The sequence below is a fragment of the Porites lutea genome, chromosome 14, assembly GCF_958299795.1.
Source record: "Porites lutea chromosome 14, jaPorLute2.1, whole genome shotgun sequence".
Lineage (NCBI taxonomy): Eukaryota > Metazoa > Cnidaria > Anthozoa > Scleractinia > Poritidae > Porites > Porites lutea.
Genome location: NC_133214.1, coordinates 21,798,572 through 21,816,783, shown reverse-complemented (window position 1 = coordinate 21,816,783; position 18,212 = coordinate 21,798,572). Strand labels below are relative to the sequence as shown.

Sequence of the window (18,212 nt, the reverse complement as noted above, 5' to 3'; positions counted from 1 at the left end):
AGGAAGGGTCAAACTCGTTGTATACTCACTGGCTTTGCGCCAGCTACTTAGTTTTCGTTGTGTTTCATCAAGTGTTTCATTGTGTCTTGAAGGCGCTCGTCCAGCTTATACCCCACACATAGAAAGCTTGGATTAAAGCAAGGTTAAAACGAGCTTTCAGAGCTCAAAATTGCTGCTTGTGTGAAACTTAGACGTTGTTACGGACATTTCTTCCCTTGCAAGTGCAGTTATCTCCTTTAACACCTTCACTCAGGATAATGAAGAAAGGTTTACTTCTTCTCCGCTCTCGGAAACATTTTAGTGGCCTGCATCGGTGCTACACGAGTCTGTGGATGAAATGCTATGAGTGACCATTTAAAGTAGTGAAAGCTCTTTTGCTGTCTGACTAGTCCTCGTTAATTTTATTTTGTTTCCAGTTCCAACTTTTGATTCACCTGGCCGTGCACAATTGCTAACAAATTGCTATTACGAGGCCATTGAAATGAAACTCCTTCTCAGTTCGCATAATACCATTTTATCTTTAATATTTTACAAAGTGAAATTTGTGACTGATTTCTGTTCATTTTTAGGTACTTTTGTCGGAAAGTAAAAGGTTTAAGTTATTTTTAAAACCCGTCGATTTTTCGACGGGTTTCACATACTACAGTTACGCCTATAATTAATCCAATCAGGTTTGCGCTTGAAAAAAATATCCTTTTTCTACTCATTGTTCATTGTTCTATTTGGGTGGTTCGAACCCGTGAACCAGTGAAATCTCATTAAAATGTGACCAAATTTGTTGTTGTTGTATGTATTTTTAGAACTAGATAGGTGGCTCTAACATTCAAACTAGTCAGTGATAACTGAAATTCTCCTAGTAGCATTATGTCTTAGCAGGTAATCCCTTCCGATACGTCGTGATATAATCAGGGGCACCCAACGAGAATTTTGTTCAAAACCACTTAAATATAGTATTGTTAAACGTATTTTAGTATTTAAACGGTAGATATGGGCATATTTTTATCCCCTAAAATTTTTTCATCTGTTCGGATTTCCTAGCTGAAAGTCTAGTGATCCGAAAATTATAGGGATCAAAACTTACCTTTTCGAAAATTTCAGCCAGAAAAAAGGCTCTCGAAAATTCTAGGTGACCTTTTCAGGGTAAAAATCCGTTAAAAATAAGCAATTACACCATTTTTTAGATGTTCGAAAATCCTAGGAGAGGCAGGCAAGCAGGAAATTTTACCACAAATGTTTCGAAAATTCTAGATCTCAAATCGTCTTCCGAACAGATATTCTTCGGAAAATTGCCGTTGGGTGCTCCTGTATAATATATGGTTTTACGAATACGTTTTTACCTTAACCAGCTAGGCAACGTACAAAACAAAGGTGCCAGACCCAGGTTATTTTCAGCAGGTTTTGTTGAACTAAGGTTGTTTAGTCTGTTTTAAGTCATAGAAATACTTCGTCTCAAACTAGGGAACTCATCGGTGGTTTGAAAAGTTAGGTTAAGTTTCAGAATAAGAATAACAAAAGGAAATTTTTTTCTGAAAGAAATAAATGGTTTTATGCTTGGTGTGACTGATCAATGTGTAATTTCTCCAGCTGCCAGAAAGGGGGCGTTCCTGCTATCCGGGACATTATATGTGTGTTCTCAAGACATGAAATCGAGGCACGAAGTCCCTCTGCTCACTGCAGCACGGAAATAATGAAACATTTTTCCCCCCCTTCCCTTCCCTTTTCCTTTTCTCCACTTTACTGTCCCGGATGGCGGGCGTGGGTGTGCCCTTGGGCTCTCCACAAGTTGCTCGAGATTTTCCAAAATGTTTCCTGTAATTTCTCAAAAAGTTGCTCAAACGTTGCTCAAAAAAAATCAAAAGTTGCTCGAAAAAACAAAAACGTTTTTTAGTCTGATGCTAAAATATACAAATTGTACAACAAATTAGTAAGATTTCTAAGCATTTTTGTGCAATTTTGCGGCGTAACCAGCGTTACTAAATAACTTTGTCCTCAGTTAAAACCGAAATATGTAATAAGCTAATAAAATTGTTGAATGACCCTCTACACCTGAGACACTCCAGTCAGTCGAATGTGAGTCTTCGTCCACCATTTTGAATTTTCTCTAAAAACTGCTGACCTAGCAGCCCGGCTACTGTTATCTTGCGCCCATGATCTGCGCCAGGGGGGGATTTGGCTCCTTTTTTTCACAAGAAATTCATAAATTGTCCACTAAAACATTGTGAAATATGGAAGAAAGGCCAATTTCAGCACTAAAAGCTGCTGCGATATCTCAGACTATACTTGTGGAAAGCCCTAGTGTGCCTTCACCTTTGATAGGATAATCTCCTCGTTGTATCTGGAGTTTCCTTAGTAGCTCTATATACTTAAAAATTAAATAGACGGCCACTCCTGTGGCCAAAATTCATACCAAAATGGTATTGTCATTATTTGGTACCTCAGCTAACAGAGCTCACCCAAAGCGAGACCCCGCTAACGTCTATAATTGACTTAATAATTATTATTAAAAGGAACATGGAGGATAAAAGAAGTTAAGACTGCAGTTGTTAAAGTGTAACTGAACAACTCCTTTTTCCTGACTCATCTCCATACGTTTCCTAAAACGACTAGTCGAAAGAATTTTGAAAATATTTTCCCTTTGGTGATCAATTTACTAATTCTCATAACCTTTTCTCTTGATGACGTATTCAAAGTCGTCGGGAGAAAATTAACGTTAGTCACTCTTGGGTCTTTATGGGTTCAATAGCCCGAATTCCGGCGTGGGTACTTGAAGAAAGTGTGTTTTTGTGTATTCCCCCGGAGGACGGGTTGGGGAGTGGGGAGGGGGGTCCCTTACGAAAGGTACGAACATGTTCGTGAATTATACCGCCTAAAAGATTAATATCTATTGCCGCTGTGTTTACTTTGTTTCATCATAATTACTTTACTCCTTATTTATCGAATTCTCGCGTTCAATTAGTGAATTTTTTTCTTAGTTTGCAAAGTAATTCTCATGTCCTTGAAAGGGTTTAAATTCTTGGGCAGACGGGCCTCTTGATAAATTGTGTTTTGGTTGGTTTAAATGCCTTTGTTTGTATTCAATACCAACACTTGAAAGTTGGATGCCATTTCCTTCTGTTATCTTTGAGAAATAAAGCTTTTGCCTAAAATGTAAACAAAATTTGAAATAGAAGCAGAACTTGTAGCCATTGAAATGTGTCTTTGATTGCAAATACTTGGATGAAGTTGTTAAGTGTGAGGCACCGAAAACAGGAATTCTTGAGTCTTCCCTAAAGTAGCCCGTGTTTTTCTGAAGCACAATAAGTACGAAATGTACGCTTTCTCAACCATCAACTTGAAGGCTATTCATCCGTTTCTCGCTTTACTTGTACTGTTTGTTTTTTGTGTTTAAGATGAAAGTTGAATTGATTTTAATCTAAGGTTAACCTTTCATTCCTAAAACGTTTGAGTCAGCATGAAACCAAATCCTGTGATGTTTCCATTAAAATCAAACCTCTTCAGCAGTTCTATCACATAGTACTCGGTAAGTCGTTCAGGAGGGTTTCACACATGGAATAAAACTGATTTGAGATATAACTGAAGTTTATTTTCTGGCCACGTTTTCAAGCTGAAAGTATAGCTGGTTTAAGCCCTTAACATGGGTGCAATACTCGTTGTTACCTCAAGATCGCAATTTCCGTTTTTTTGTGTGTGATATTAAACACTTGATCTCGTTAGAATAGGAAAGACTTAACGAATTGCCAAAACTGTGCAAGAAAAATAATGGGCTTTGTTCCTCTTACTCTCGAATTATAAATTTCTGAGCCTCCTTTGAACTGTATAAGTCGGAGAGTAAGATAAAATCTCTTAAAATAGATAAAATAAAGTTGTTTGACGTAAACCAAACATCAAACTATTTGGCTTTCGCTTGACAGCAGTCACCCACTCGTAAGTTATATCTCTGAGTTAAAAGGTATCATTAAGCCCTTGTGTTGCCTATGGTATGAAGAGACCTTAAAAGCCACATCCGGCAGCCTGTCCTCTTTAAGCAAACACCATTCCATTCTGTCTAGAATAAACTTCCTAGCACGAATAAGCTTGAGTAATGAACTTTATGAATTTGTCATCTTCCAAAAACATCTTACCTTTGTGACAGTTGCACATTCATCTTGAGTAAGATATCTCATTTGCGCGTTTTCAACACACAGATTTCGGCGAACACCTTTTCGTGAGGGGGTGTTTTCTTTTGAAGAGCTTCTTGAGTGAAGAAATAGGGATAAATTGCAAATCTGATTTATTTTTCGACTGACTGTATAATGAAGTGCATATCTTAATCCGCACTCGAAGCCACACAACAGAGAGAGATTAGATTGTAATGCGATATCAAACTATTTTAATTCACCATGAATTTTATAATACGTTTAAACCATGCGATTATTGCGAAATGCGCTTTCGTATTTGTAATTCCTCGTTCAATGACGGAACTAAACGTTTCAACACAGCCGATTTATGGGCTGCCTTTCCCTTTGCGTCATTTGCCACCAAGCCCCTCCCCCCCCCCCTTCCCTCTCAATTCAAATCGTTAAGCTATGCTATCTCTTATTATGCTGTAATACAGTAGAACCTCAGATAACTCGAATCCCCCTCTAACTACAACTAAATTTCCTTTGCTATGATCAAAACTTCGCAGAAATTTACCCCGATAACTCGAGCTGTTTCGTTTCCCGGCCCTTCAGAGTTCGAGTTACCGGGGTTCAGCCTCAATTAATGGAATCGAACCGAATCGTCACCATCAAGCCCGTGAAAAGGGTTTTCAAGTTAAAACTACCACGTTTGTACATTATACCTTAGGGCACTATGACTCTAATCGGCAGTATATGCATCAAGAAAGAAGCTTTGTTTCTACGTGAATCACGATAGAGGCACCAGCGTACATGCCCCTTTCTATAATTGCAACAAATAACATATTAATATCTGAGTCTTAAAATGGAAAACTATTCTTTTCTTCTCAGAAACTTCCAAAACATGGTCGGCCTCCTATGCCCCGTTGTCCGGCCTCCAAGACCTCAAGTATGTCATCCCATTTGTAAAGACGTTTAAGTGTGGCCATTGCAATTCTTCTTGAAAAACTTGATATACCTGTTTCTCGAAACTTAAGGAATAATACAACCTTGTTTAAAAAGTAGTCCGGAATTTTTTTTGTGAAAATTCTCGAGTAGATTTAAGCGATGGTGTTAATGTTTGCTTTTGAGTATAATTCGTCACCGATAAATTACTGACGTCAAGCTTTCATTTACACTTGTTCCTCGAGTACCCATTGCAGAATTCCTCTGTAACTGCCCCCACGGCTATATCAGCCGGTCTACCAGGGAAACTCTGGACTGCTGGTGAAAGTATTTTATAAATGCTGACTTCAGTGGCCTTCCTTGTCTTGTCAAACTACTCTCGGAGCAACATATGTGAAATTATGGTGGAGTCGTACACTAAGGTAAGACAATGTAAAATGCGATGTAATTGAAAGGGAACAGACTGCAATAAACGAATGTTGCTGTCTCAGACACTACTGTCGAAATAGTTCATCACTGTGAGGATCCCAAGATTCGTGGAATTCCATAGTCAGTTTTCCGAAATACAAAAATCGAAAAAGAGTAACTAAAAGATTTTGCTGCAAGACTTTGAAACACTGATTTCGTCCGGTTTCAACAGAACTTATTAGCACCGGGAACTATTGGGTTAAACAGATAATGAAACGAGCTTTTTAAATTGGCCATCGAAGAGTCGAGACGAGGCTTGGTTCAGTGGAGTCATTGAATATATAACCCCTCTTTCTTTAAGTTCGAGAATGACTGGATCTTAGAATACATGTTGCGAATATCCCCCGCACAGTCTTTAATATAGGTGCCTTACAGTGGAGGACGTTTTGAACAGCTTAAAAGAATCTAGAGAGCAGGATATCTTACTTGAATGGAACTAAATAGGTTCCGAATGACGGCGTTCGCTTACTGCAACTTCAGATTGCTTCGACGCTGTGAAGCGCAATAGATCATATATATGCCGTGAATTTTTGCGCTATATAAGTAACTAACTCACCCATTAGCTTCTCCTTGTGCCTAGCGATGTTACTGCTATGCAAACGAGGAACTGTACTGCGTTCTGAAGTTCGGAAAGGATTCTTCTTCTCCAACCCTTTCAAAATTGCAGGGTCTTTCTTACTTTCTCCCGCCTTGTACCAGTTCACCAAAGAGCGTAACTGTTTGTGTACCCGTGAATTGTAGTGTTTACATGGTCGTGTTTGAATGTATTACATTCTGTAAGTAGTGTATATGTATGAAATGTTATTTCGGCTTAACTAACTGGGGCAATTGAATGTCCTGAGAATGTTCAATTTTCGTGAATAACAAACATTCTCCCTGAAATGTTCCAATTGTTACTAGAGTCTCTAATAATCTACTCCGTTTTTGAGATAAAAAAAAGGGTTTCCTTCTGAATGGTCACACAATAAGATTTCTCCCGCAGTTTCGGTACAAGTTTCAATGAACTGACAACATTTCATTCCCGCCATCCAAATTTTTGGATTGATTAAGGTTTCAATACATGAATACTGCAGTAATTATCGCGCAGTTTCATAGTTGCATGCATTTTTACTTCCATTTCACAATACAGTTCATGTTATTAATCAACCCAGTTATTTCATGACTAATTTTAGCTTTTCCTGCTTAAAGATCAGACTCAGTGAAGGCACTGTTGTTTGTGAATTCTTTAAAATTATAATCCTTGGCACGTTGATACCCTCTTAAACATACAATTTAGCTTAACTTTACGTCGCCTGGAGAGCCAACGTAAACATTTGAAATTGTTCTTTTTTGCTCTTAGATAGCTAAGCTCAAAGTCTTCTGTGATAGCATTTCTCTCAGCACACATTTGTACAGTAAACATATTGGCATTCGAGGTGGCCCCTCCCATGAGCCGGGTTTGTTTCTTGTCGTTTTCGTTCACGCCAGAAACAAAGCTGTAAGATTCATTCAAATATTTCAATAAAGCAAACACATGATGCCCATGAAGTATTTAAAATCCAACAATATACTTGCGTTTTAGTTGTAAAATGGAACTGAAGGTACTTCGCTTCAGTGAATTCAGTGGCAGATTGACTAGCCTTGTTATTGTAAATAAAATTGTACCAGTTTTGATACAGTAATGGAGCGGCTTACAGGCTTAAATATGATGATCTACGTTCCTTTGTTTAACGCTACTTATACTTTGCAAGACCAATCCCAAGTGCTCAGTGTATCATGCAGGGAATTGAAACTCTGACTGTTTGCGTTAATCACCGAATTGTAAAAGAAAATGGTATATCTGATATCACTACATTATATGTAGCCTGTTCCAGGCTCCGAGATGGTCGGGTTCGCGAAATTGAGAAAGCGCGAACACGAAACTAAAACGGGAGGAGATCATGCGCTTATATTTTCGCGTGCCTTTCAGTTACCTACCTTACCCTACTATCTGAGAGCCCTGAACAGGCTACTTATATATGCTACACTACACTGATTTAGTTCAAAAGTCATGCTAACCGTTTTGCCAAGCCTTTAGCATTCACCATTTCCACCAAACATTTTGCATGAACATGGTGTATTATGGGCAATGTGAAAATGGTGATTTGCCTTTTTGAACGTACAAATTAGGTTTCTGGAAAACTGCCCACCTACCCCTCCCCTAAGCCCTCATTTTGCTCTAAGTAAGAAGTAAGTGTTAATGTTAGCATAGGGGAGGGGTAGATGGGCAGTTTCCCAAAAACCTAAATTGATCCCAAATTTTCAGACAGTCTTGTGATCGAAATACTCTTAATTTTACTGATCGGTTATTGACCCCTTTCACTCAAGGGGTTCTTCCTCACCCCCCCTCCCCGCCCCTCCGGCGGACTTTCAACGTTTCGTAGGGAGAGCCTCACTAAAATAAAATGTTTTAATCATTTTGTAGATGCCTAGACGTGATGCTAAGTAAAAAGAGAGAAAATGGGATTAATCCTGTAAAATTGTCATCTGGTGAGCCTGAAAGTTAACATGTTTGGACACAATGATGTTACGGGACGTGCGACTGGTGCGAAATCAGATTAAAATGTGACGTAGTCCTCACTTCTGGTTTGTGAAACAAAAACAAAGGAACGTGTTCCTTCAAATGAAAGCCCTTAACAAATATATCTCTACTGTATGGAATCATTATAATTGTTTGATAATTTTTATAGTAAAACGTCGTGGCGATTTGCCGATGTCAGAACGATGCCAGCAGGATGATAGTATGTAGCGCTCGTTAGGCCATCAAATCTGCGTCATATCACGACCCCTGACGACCTGGATTACGTTATTCGCCGGCCGACTAAAGCTTCCTTCGCTTTTGTCAAACGTGAAGAGTCTGTAACTTTTCTCCTTTCGCACATTTCCCATTGCCTATTCTCGCGTGTATGTTTGTTAGGAATCCACGTTTTTACCCACGCGGGCAGCGACGCGCGCTGGCCCGGAGCCATATTGCTCTACTAAGATGAGTGCCTTTTCCGGGATAGAGTTTTAGTTTAATTCACTACATGCTTATTAGTGTTGACCCTCTCTTTTCAATTCACCATCCCTTTGAAAAGGGCAAAAGGCCTCTTGTTAATACTAGCAGATAGTAACACAACACTGAGTTCTTTTAGGGCCACCTGAGTCGTAACACGGCGCAGAACGATAAAAAACCGCAGGGAAAACTGTAGTAGTCTTTTCGGGTGGGAAATGGTAGGGGCTCCTTCGGAACCCGGGCCCCCGGGCTTCGGAAACTGACGTATACTTTTTAGCTTTTACCCTGGTAGCTTGGAAAGGTTGCATATTTCTATCAATCAGTTTTATCATTCACACCCGGGACCCCCCGGGCATTCACAATGCGAAAAGAAATAAAAGATCCAGCAACCATTATTAAGGTTAGGTAAAGACTGGTAAAAATTTCGGACAGAATAAAGCGCAAGGCTCACCGCTTTTCAGGCTTTTCCCAGGTTACACGGTGGAAAATAAAGGAATGGGGCTTCCGTGTTGAATGTCAACTTCAACCCCCGCGCCCCCTCAGAGGAGGGGGGCGCTTCACCGACAATTAACTAGGGTACTGCTTCTGAGACTTTCAAAACGCCTCTGTTACACCTTAGCACCCGGGGGGACTCCCATTCCGCTTGCATTAACCTAAACCAGGTCAAGGACCCGGCATAATAGTCTCCTTCGCAGTCGCTCGGGCCGCAGTACCATACTTCTGCTGCATGTTGTGCAATTGAGACATATTGAAATTACGCGATGCCTTTGGCTCGATACTGGATGAACACCCACTGAATAACCCTTTCCCTTTCCTTACGTTGAATACGGTGTGAATAGTATTTATTGAATTATACCATTCCATACAAGTGTGTTCTAAATTAGCGACCGGTAGTTGAAATTCTTTTAATTAAGAGTGTTCATTCAATACTATTAATATTAAGCTGTTAAGAATATAGAGGCGTAATCTTTCGTCAAATGAAAGCTATTTTGCAGTACTCCATTTTAGTATTCTCTAGTCCAGTCAAACAAACAAGATGAGGAAATTGCGGGGGAAATTGTAGGTATAAGTATCGTGAATTAATACTCACCAGAGTTGTATTTTGGCCGAACGCGTCCAGAAGACATCCCGAACTGTAAATGTGTTCTGTAAACATATCTATCAATTGATGAAGTCTCTGGTAAGTCTTATTTACAGAAAGCAGAACTGACACAGTCGATTCCACTCTGTCTTCCGTTTTTTCCTGCTGACTGCGCTAATCCCTCATGTTATCAGTCTGTTTTGGGTCATAGCAAGAACAATGAACACTCCTTGAGTTAGTGTTCAAGCCCATTAAACAGTCATCGTTTGTTTGTCAAGTCTGACAGCTTACCCCTAGAAAAGGAAGTGAATTCTGAGATTAGAAAGGCCTCTTTATTCGTTAATACTTAACATTATGTAATGTTACGCCGATAAACTGCTATGTTCTTCCTGCTACTCAAAGATTCGCTGGAAAGAGTAGATGCTTTTCGTGCCAGCGTATTAATAAAATCCAGGTTCTTGAGACGAACGTTGACCTTTTGGCCAAAGCTAATGTTCCCTTCTTCATAATCTGCTGTCTTCTACAACAATCAACACTCATGCGCTACTCTGGCATTTCCGTCGCAGGAAATCAATTTTGTTTTTGTTTGTCTTGTAAAGTATTGCACTTATCTAAATTATTTTTAAACTCTTACGGATCAGCACCTTGCCTTGTGACCAATCACAGAGCTGTCTGTGTAGTGTTAGCGCCGTGTCCACTCGATTAGGTCCCGCCCTTATATCCGGTCTATAGCCACACGCGTAAATCCACATTAAAAAGCTAACCAGATTCGTTTAAGCTTGCGAGCAAGCTCGTGCGTCTCAAGAGCGGTATGGCTCAGATCAACCCAAAACAGAACATTAGTTTCTCTATCGATGGAATCCTTAATTCTGGCAACGAAGACGATAGATTTCAAAGGAATCGTGAAACTTGCAGCACTTTTGAAACGATTTCTTTCAAGAAAGCAGTGACAACGGAAGATGGAAGCAATATTAGAGGCGACAACAGCCCCAATAACAATAATAGCCTGATCAGCATGGAGAAGAACACAGGTCAGCCTTTTTTTGCTTTTTATGTTTAAGAAGATTGTTTATTGTTATTTCTGTTAGTAAGAAGGGTTGTTATGATCATAGCAGGCAAAAAAAGACTGAGTAGAAAAGGAAAGCTTTATCAAAACCCAGCTGATCAATGTTGGCTTAACTTAAAATAACAATGAGCCCCGGAATTAGTCCATAGACTGACTCAGTGATAGTAGTTCGTGTAGTAAAGCCCGCCGTCTTAGTGTTTTTAAAATAAATTCAGCAGTTGTTAGTGTCGAGATTTATTTATTATTTTCGTTCTCTGACGAGAAAGTCCTGGCAACATTTTCATGACTCGTCTGGAACTTATTGAATCAAATGACAAAGTTTCCCCGATAATCGAGCTCTCCTTTTAATACCGTGGAAAACTATTAGAAATCTCAATATCCAGAACAAATTTCCCTTACAAAAGGGTTCAACACTGTTGAAAATGAGTGAGTGTTAGTGGGAAAGTATTGTTTCTTTCCAGTGAGGTAGAATCCAATTAAAAAGGCATTGACTTTAGTTAAATTGGATAACTTTTTTAACCAGATCATCTGAAGATGGCTACGTCCGATTCTACCTGATAAATAATCATTATAGGTCAGTGTTCGAAAGGCAGCTTTAAGTTATCGCAAAAGACCATTGGCTTCAAAGGAAACAATTGCCGTGTCACACGCTCAACTGAGAAATCATGTTTATTGATGCAACCGTTTCAGTTTGCGGAGTTTGTAGACCGACGTTTCGACAGTATTGACTTTGAACATTTTTGCCAAAATTGTGCGGTTCTTTTGTTTAACAGAGCAGATACTAAAAACAGTTTTATTGGTTTTTGTTATATTCCTCTTGTCTCTCAAAAAGACTGACGTATTTCATCTTCTCGACATGATGGCGGTGTTTTCGACAAGCTGGCCGATTCAGGAGAATTGAATATATAGATATATATATACGTTGTTCAAAAAATCACAATTCGTATCTCTACGTGAAACAGTGTTTGAATGGTCAATGAGTCTGTAGACTTTCCCGGATTTGTTACGAACTGTGGCTTTTTTACCAGAGGAAATTTTAATTTTCTAAGTGCAGTAATGTCGTTCTGACGTCTTGATACTGACATGTCATACCAGATTTTGGCTACCGAATAAAATCTGGTTTCTTCTGGTACTGTTCGCGTTTTAACGCCATTAGTTAAGAAAACGAAACTTCTTGGTTATTTTTTCATTAATGCTAATTTTGACCACTCTTGGGAGTAAAATGCCTTGATAATCGTGACAAGTAGAAGAAAACGTGAAGGACTTTGCGTTTATCGCTATTGAGTGCATTATGTGGTGGGGATTATTGCAAATTAATCCCTACAAGAAGACAGGAAAAACGCGAAATTACTTTTTAAGAATCTTATCTAAAACATCCCAATTCTCACGCATTGTTTTAAGGGAATTGAGTTGGTACAGTTTGCAAATACAAAAACCTCCCCCAAATCCTTTATTACGTGGGATTTAAAACGAAATCAAGACTATCATCAATTGATACGAGGCATTGCTGAATTATAAAAGTAAGATTATAGAATGAAATACTTGAACCTCTTAACAGACTGTCTAAAATCTCTGACAATTTGGAGTATGCAAGGAGAGCACAGGGTGGTATGGAAATGACATGTTCTGCAAAGGTCTTCCTGTAATTTTTCCATTTAGCCTCACCACAAAGAGGACTGCGAGTTCTTCCTCTTCTTGATTGGCATATCATTATTATAAAATTGGATAGAAATTTCGTCGAAACAGCGAGTCATTCCTGCTGGCCTGTCTGACAGTCAAGGCGCCATTTTGTCTCAAGATGGGTTTCTGACCCCTGAGATTAAGTCCTCAGCAGATTGCAAGGTGTAAATTTTTTAACAGTGGGCGGAGTTGTGTTGTTGAGGTACTCTTGGCTCCCAACTTTATAAATTTGAGAACACGCAAACGTTCTTCTAAATTTTAATCAGATCTTTTTTTCTACTTTCACGTCTTGTCACCTTGCTATCCGCCCAACGCCCTCTTTACTGATACTGATCGAAAATTAATATCTTATCTAATGTTCAAGGAAAAATGTGTTGGTTTTAGCTCGTGGATCTAAAAAACAATAAGTAATATTAAGAATCTTCGCCTCAAATAAGAAAGGGCAAACAAAATTTAAGTCAGTTTTTACCGGAATCATAAGCCGACAGATAAAATAAAGTTGCCAAATAAAAGACCTTATCTTTTACTTTCTCAGCTCTGCAACATTCCAAGTTCATCTTTTCCTTGTCAGCTGAGTCTTGCAATTGTCAATGAGTGACTTCAGACTTCTATGGGTTGACTTAAGGGCATTAAGATAACAAACTTTCCTGTAGCCAGGCTACGTTATAAAACTTGCTTTTGCCATACACTTAATGCTTAGTTCGCAATGAAAGAGGCAAACAGGCCGAGTAAAACAAAGTGCCCATGCATCGCAGAATCTTGCTGACAGTATGTTGCTCTCACACAATTGATAATCTCACAGAATAATCCCTTCGATGACATGAACTGTATGGATTTCATACGATTTCTTTACTTTCTTTACTGGACAACGTGGCTAGGCTATCATATGAGGTAATAAATGGAATCCTAAAGCGTAAAATCATCGCAAAATAACAAAAAAAAATCAAGCAGAGGTAGTCCGTGGTACATATATTTTTACCGTGTACGAGTTCATCACTTTTAATTCGTATATGAACTGTTATGATACAGTATGACAGTAGTACAGTGTACATGATAGAACGGGATTTAGAAGACAGTATTGTCAAATCCTGTCGTACCTTTATTTTTTAAATTACTATGCTACGTGAACAAGGAAACACCTACTTATGGATCCCTTTTTGGATGATATCCTATCTAGATTCGTTTCATGTCGTGCACGCTCTATTATCCAGGTGGATCTGCCTAAAATACTTATGAAAACGAAACTAACGCGCAGTATTTCAACCTTCTTGGAAAGCGAGAGTTTCTTTGCAGTTCTTTACATTGTAAGTCAGCAATTTTAACGTTAATTTTTATTCTGATAGTCTTTTTTTTTTCAGTTTTTTCTTCTTTTAGAGACGTTACTCGATGATCGAAACTTGAAGTTTTCGCTATGCAAATAAACAAAGCTACTGATCAGATTTTGCCAACAATTTTGCTATTCCGGTCATAAGAAATTACTGCTTTCTGTTTAAGCCATTGAGTTACTTTATTATTTCTTCATTTTCAGCTTTTTAGAACAAATTACTACACCATATTATCTGTTTTTCCGGTCATAAAAATCTCATTGTGGTCATTACTCCAGTCTGACCTTAAGAGCTAATTGTTCCAGTGCAGACATCGTTTTGCCATTAACCCACTACCGGTCTATTATCAGCTGTTATTTACCACCCGGAAAATACATATCTACCATTAAAACTCCCGCAAAACATTTGAGAAAAGTTCTGCATTCTATTTCGTGCGAAATATGGGTGACAACAACTCGCGAGAAGTTTGAGTCGAAGACTGAGGCCTTTGATTCCGAAATTATATTTTTCTTTCCCCTAATCTAAGTAAGTTTCATGTAAGGCTGTTATCTTATTCTACCTTTTTCTAAATATATAAATCAAAGAAACTTCATCATTGTAGAATGTTTATTTGGTTTAAACATTAGTATGATGCAACTAAACTTAATGCTCGACTCTAACTACAATAAATTATTTAGCAATTTGTCATAACCAGACAAATGAATCAGTTCTGCCATTTCAGGCTTCTCCACTTGGAAAAGAACAAAAGACACCTGTAGAAACAGCATCATTAAAACTTTTTGAGGCGCATTAAGCGCACAAAAAAACAACAATTATTTTAGTCAGCTTCATTTGAAAATTGTTGATAGAAGTATAAAAAGGGTGTAACTTTATATACGAGTTGAACTAACGTGGTACTAGCTTTTAACACATCAAAGTATGGCATTCCGAAAACAGTTTTTTTTTTCTCTATGTATAGTTCTTTTTAGATGTTTCATAGCATTTAGTAACACACTCCACTCATTTTATTTCTATAAATTTAATTCATTCCACTTTAGTCCTAAGATTTTGAGGACAGGCACACCTCCACAGCCTGATCATTCAAAACTAATAGTTACAATACTATAGTGTGATTTTACCCACTCTAGTTAAAAGGATGAACCTCCTGTGAGATCCTAGAAATCACTGAATGTAATTACTCGAGACTTAACCATACTGTTTAACAAAACGGCAGCTTAGCCCGGCACTGTGATGATACAAAACTTTTGCCACACTTAGAACTGTATTTCACTACAGATTGTAATCCCCTCGATCTAAAATTTCAAATAAAGTATCTCACGGAACGAATTTCCTCTTATTTTGTTACTTCTTTCACCGCCAATCAAGAAAAACAAGGACAATAAAATAATACCAAAACGCTAAAGGTTTAACTCGGTTAAAACCTTTGTTCTATAGTCAGACAAAACTTTCTTCGGCTCTGGTTTTAACTGTTTTGTGTTGCATGCGAAGTGTTCATTCTGGCGCTGTGTTTTTTTCATCGAGTTGTCCGCCGATACCCTGCTGTCTTTGCGTGGGAGAACTTAAAAGGTTCACACATTTTTCTTAAGGCGAGTGTAACTCAATTACTTTCCTGTCTTGGCCAAGTGGTGCTGAAAAAGAGAAAATTCAAGTCTTCCAATGGGTTCTTAAAGCGAGTAAATAGTACTACTAATAATAATGTAACTGAAATGGTGCCTTGTATCTTCTCTTTCAACTGAAGATTCTAATGGCGCTAATGTATTTTGTAGCGCTTAAAAGTTCTAAACTTGAGAAAATCCAAATATTAAAAAAAGTACTTTATGAAGTACTCAGAAAAAATTTAGTACAAATGGGAAGGTATGGCCCAAAAAGGTTTCATTTGAAATTCTACACCACAGAATTTCGTCTACAGACTCAAAAAGCTTTAAAAAGTACATTTCGTGTGGATCATGGCTTTGGAAATGAACTGTCAGTAAAGAAGAAGAGCACATTAGAGAGGGCCTGTACTTTTCTCAGTGGGAGCAAGGTGTCAAGAATAAAGCGCGTTAAAATGCAACATTATATTATATTCTCCCCCATTCTTCGAACCACGTATTTTGCTCACTTATAGCGTTTGAATAACAAAACCCTTAATTCAGTTCACATCCCGATAATAGAGAGATCTCTAATGTTAAAATGAGGCAAAAAAATGAGGTTATAGAAGATTGATACATTTTGTTTGAGGAATGTGTAGGAACTGAATGAACAAATATTTTCGTGCTAGCTTCTAGCTACTGAATCTGTGGACGAGACGGGAAATCCGTGCGAAAAATGAAAAATAGAAGCTTCTGACCAGTCATTTCCTGTGGTGCTGTTTATTATGTTGTGCAAAGAGATTCTGACCTTCGAGTCTAATGATAAAATCCTATCGTGTGCCGATTATTCAACTGAAGGCTACTATAAAGCAGTACTCTCCTGTGGTGCTGTTTATTTTGGCGTATAGTGTTCCTAACGGCCAGAGACTGTTGATGAAATTCATTGTACAAAGTGGTTTTATACCTTTTTAGTCTCGAGACGAACTCCTGTAGGGTAACCATTCTTTTTCTCCCTCTTTTACGGTTTCTATATCACACACTATACTTTATTTTCATACACATCACTTTGCCATCTTTGCCCGCAAATAGCAAAAGCTGGACAAGGCGGGCGGAGAGGAGAGGTTACAGCAGTCATAACAGATAATATTGTAAAGTAACTAAATAAACTATGTAGATAAATAAGAATATCCTCTACAAAATGAAATTGAAATTTTTTAAACGCTATAATTTAAGGCATTATTTGTAGTTAAAGGGCAAAGAATACTACTGGCTCTAGGAGTGAAAAAGTCATTTATAATTTCCAATTTCCTTCAGGATCAAAGTCTGAGGAAAGGGTCCGTCATGAAGCAAATACCAAGGATGTAGACAAGACAAAAACACCTGGCAAGAAAAAGAGGCGCATTTTATTCACCAAGGCCCAGGTTTATCAATTAGAGAGTAGATTTCGCGTCCAAAAGTACCTCTCCGCGGTTGAGAGAGACCAGTTAGCAAGAATGATAAACTTAACCCCTTCACAAGTGAAGATTTGGTTCCAGAACCATCGATACAAAAGTCGTCAACAAATCAAACAGGATGGGCAGTTCGAGGAAGACATCAAGACGCCTTGTGGGGGACATTACCATCCTGCCGAGGTGCCGTGCTTACAGCCGTGCCCATATTATGAGCCTAGAGACAATATCAGTACGTTTCCGTCTGCCTTTATGCCCTGGACCGCTGTTTGTCCTCCACCCCCTGTAAGCACTCTGACCTCAGTAACTGCGCAACAAAATCAAAACTATTTGCGTTATCCTTCATGTCAGTATGAAAGGCAAAGACACGTTTACTTTCATCCTCCACTATTTTACTAAGCTTTTTCTTTTTTCAACAGTGTAGGCATGTCAATGTAAGTTAGGTAACAAGAATTGTGAAAGAACCCGGAGAAAAATCGCTGCAGGGAAGGGTTTACATTGAAATAATTCCGTCATTCACTGTCATTTATTAAGGGGGCTAGGTCACGTAATAAGCCCACAGTTGTTATTTCTTTTATCAAGCCAAACTCCATTGATAATGTTCAGAAAAGTTAACTTGACAAGCTATATGAGGAAAGGTCGGAAAAATCAAAATAACCGCTCGTATGAAAATGGAGAAGAACGCTAAGGAAAGGGCAAAAATGTTCTTATTTGACCATGGCTCTTGAAATAAATTCCAATAAGAGACTTCGTTTCACAAGCAAGGAAATAAGAGAAAATCAGTTAAATTGCGAGACGTATCTCCTTAAACCCTGGGAAAGAATAGTAATACCGCTTTCAATGTGACCACACGATAGAATGATGAATAATATTTTGACTTCATACCCTCTGTACAAAAATTATCTAGTTGCTCCTTCGTCCGCTCAATACGTTTGGTTCTTCTGGTATACTCGCACAATGAAAATAAATTAAATTTCATTCCCTGATACAATTAATAGTAAATTTGGAAGTTAAAGTTCGTTTTAAATGTGGAATCCAGTGTACATATAGTGTATATTTTATTAAAGGTAAAATAGGAATTGTCTAAAATTAACTGCGAAAGTTATCGTATATTCTGGGTGGGGGTTTGTTGTAACTATCTGTGTGATTGCTCAATCATAAATTTACTTAATTTACAACGGAAATACAGAATACAATCTTTTCATTCTTTAATACATCAAATTAGATTACTTTTTCTTCTCGGCATTCAATGACAAGATTTTCTTCTTCATCTCAACAATCTTTCAGCACTCAGCCTCTTCCTTGCTGTAAATTGCTCTTAAAATAAATTATGTAAAGAAACTTTGTGTGTCATGATACTTTTTAATGTGCTTCATAGTACTTAACGTGGTAAGCTCTTAACGCGCTACTTAGAGAAATGTGTTCTTAAAGTCTATGAAAGATCCTCGCCCACCCAGTCAAAGGGGTTGTTCTTGTTTAAACCCTTACAATTCCAAAAAAGCTTTAACACAACAATTG

The 18,212-nt window shown here is 38.2% G+C and overlaps 1 protein-coding gene and 1 long non-coding RNA gene across 2 annotated transcripts; both read left to right on the top strand.

Moving 5' to 3' along the window:
• Positions 1-4,589: 4,589 nt before the first annotated feature.
• LOC140923903 (uncharacterized) lies at positions 4,590-8,173 on the top strand. Its single transcript, XR_012164196.1, has 2 exons — positions 4,590-5,464; positions 7,954-8,173. It is a non-coding gene; the product is annotated as an uncharacterized lncRNA (long non-coding RNA).
• Positions 8,174-10,355: 2,182 nt separating this feature from the next.
• On the top strand, positions 10,356-18,101 carry LOC140923894 (homeobox protein Nkx-2.8-like). Its single transcript, XM_073373914.1, has 2 exons — positions 10,356-10,635; positions 16,561-18,101. The coding sequence occupies exons 1-2, from the start codon at positions 10,416-10,418 to the stop codon at positions 17,091-17,093; spliced, it is 753 nt and encodes a 250-aa protein (XP_073230015.1). The 5' UTR covers positions 10,356-10,415; the 3' UTR covers positions 17,094-18,101.
• Positions 18,102-18,212: the final 111 nt, after the last annotated feature.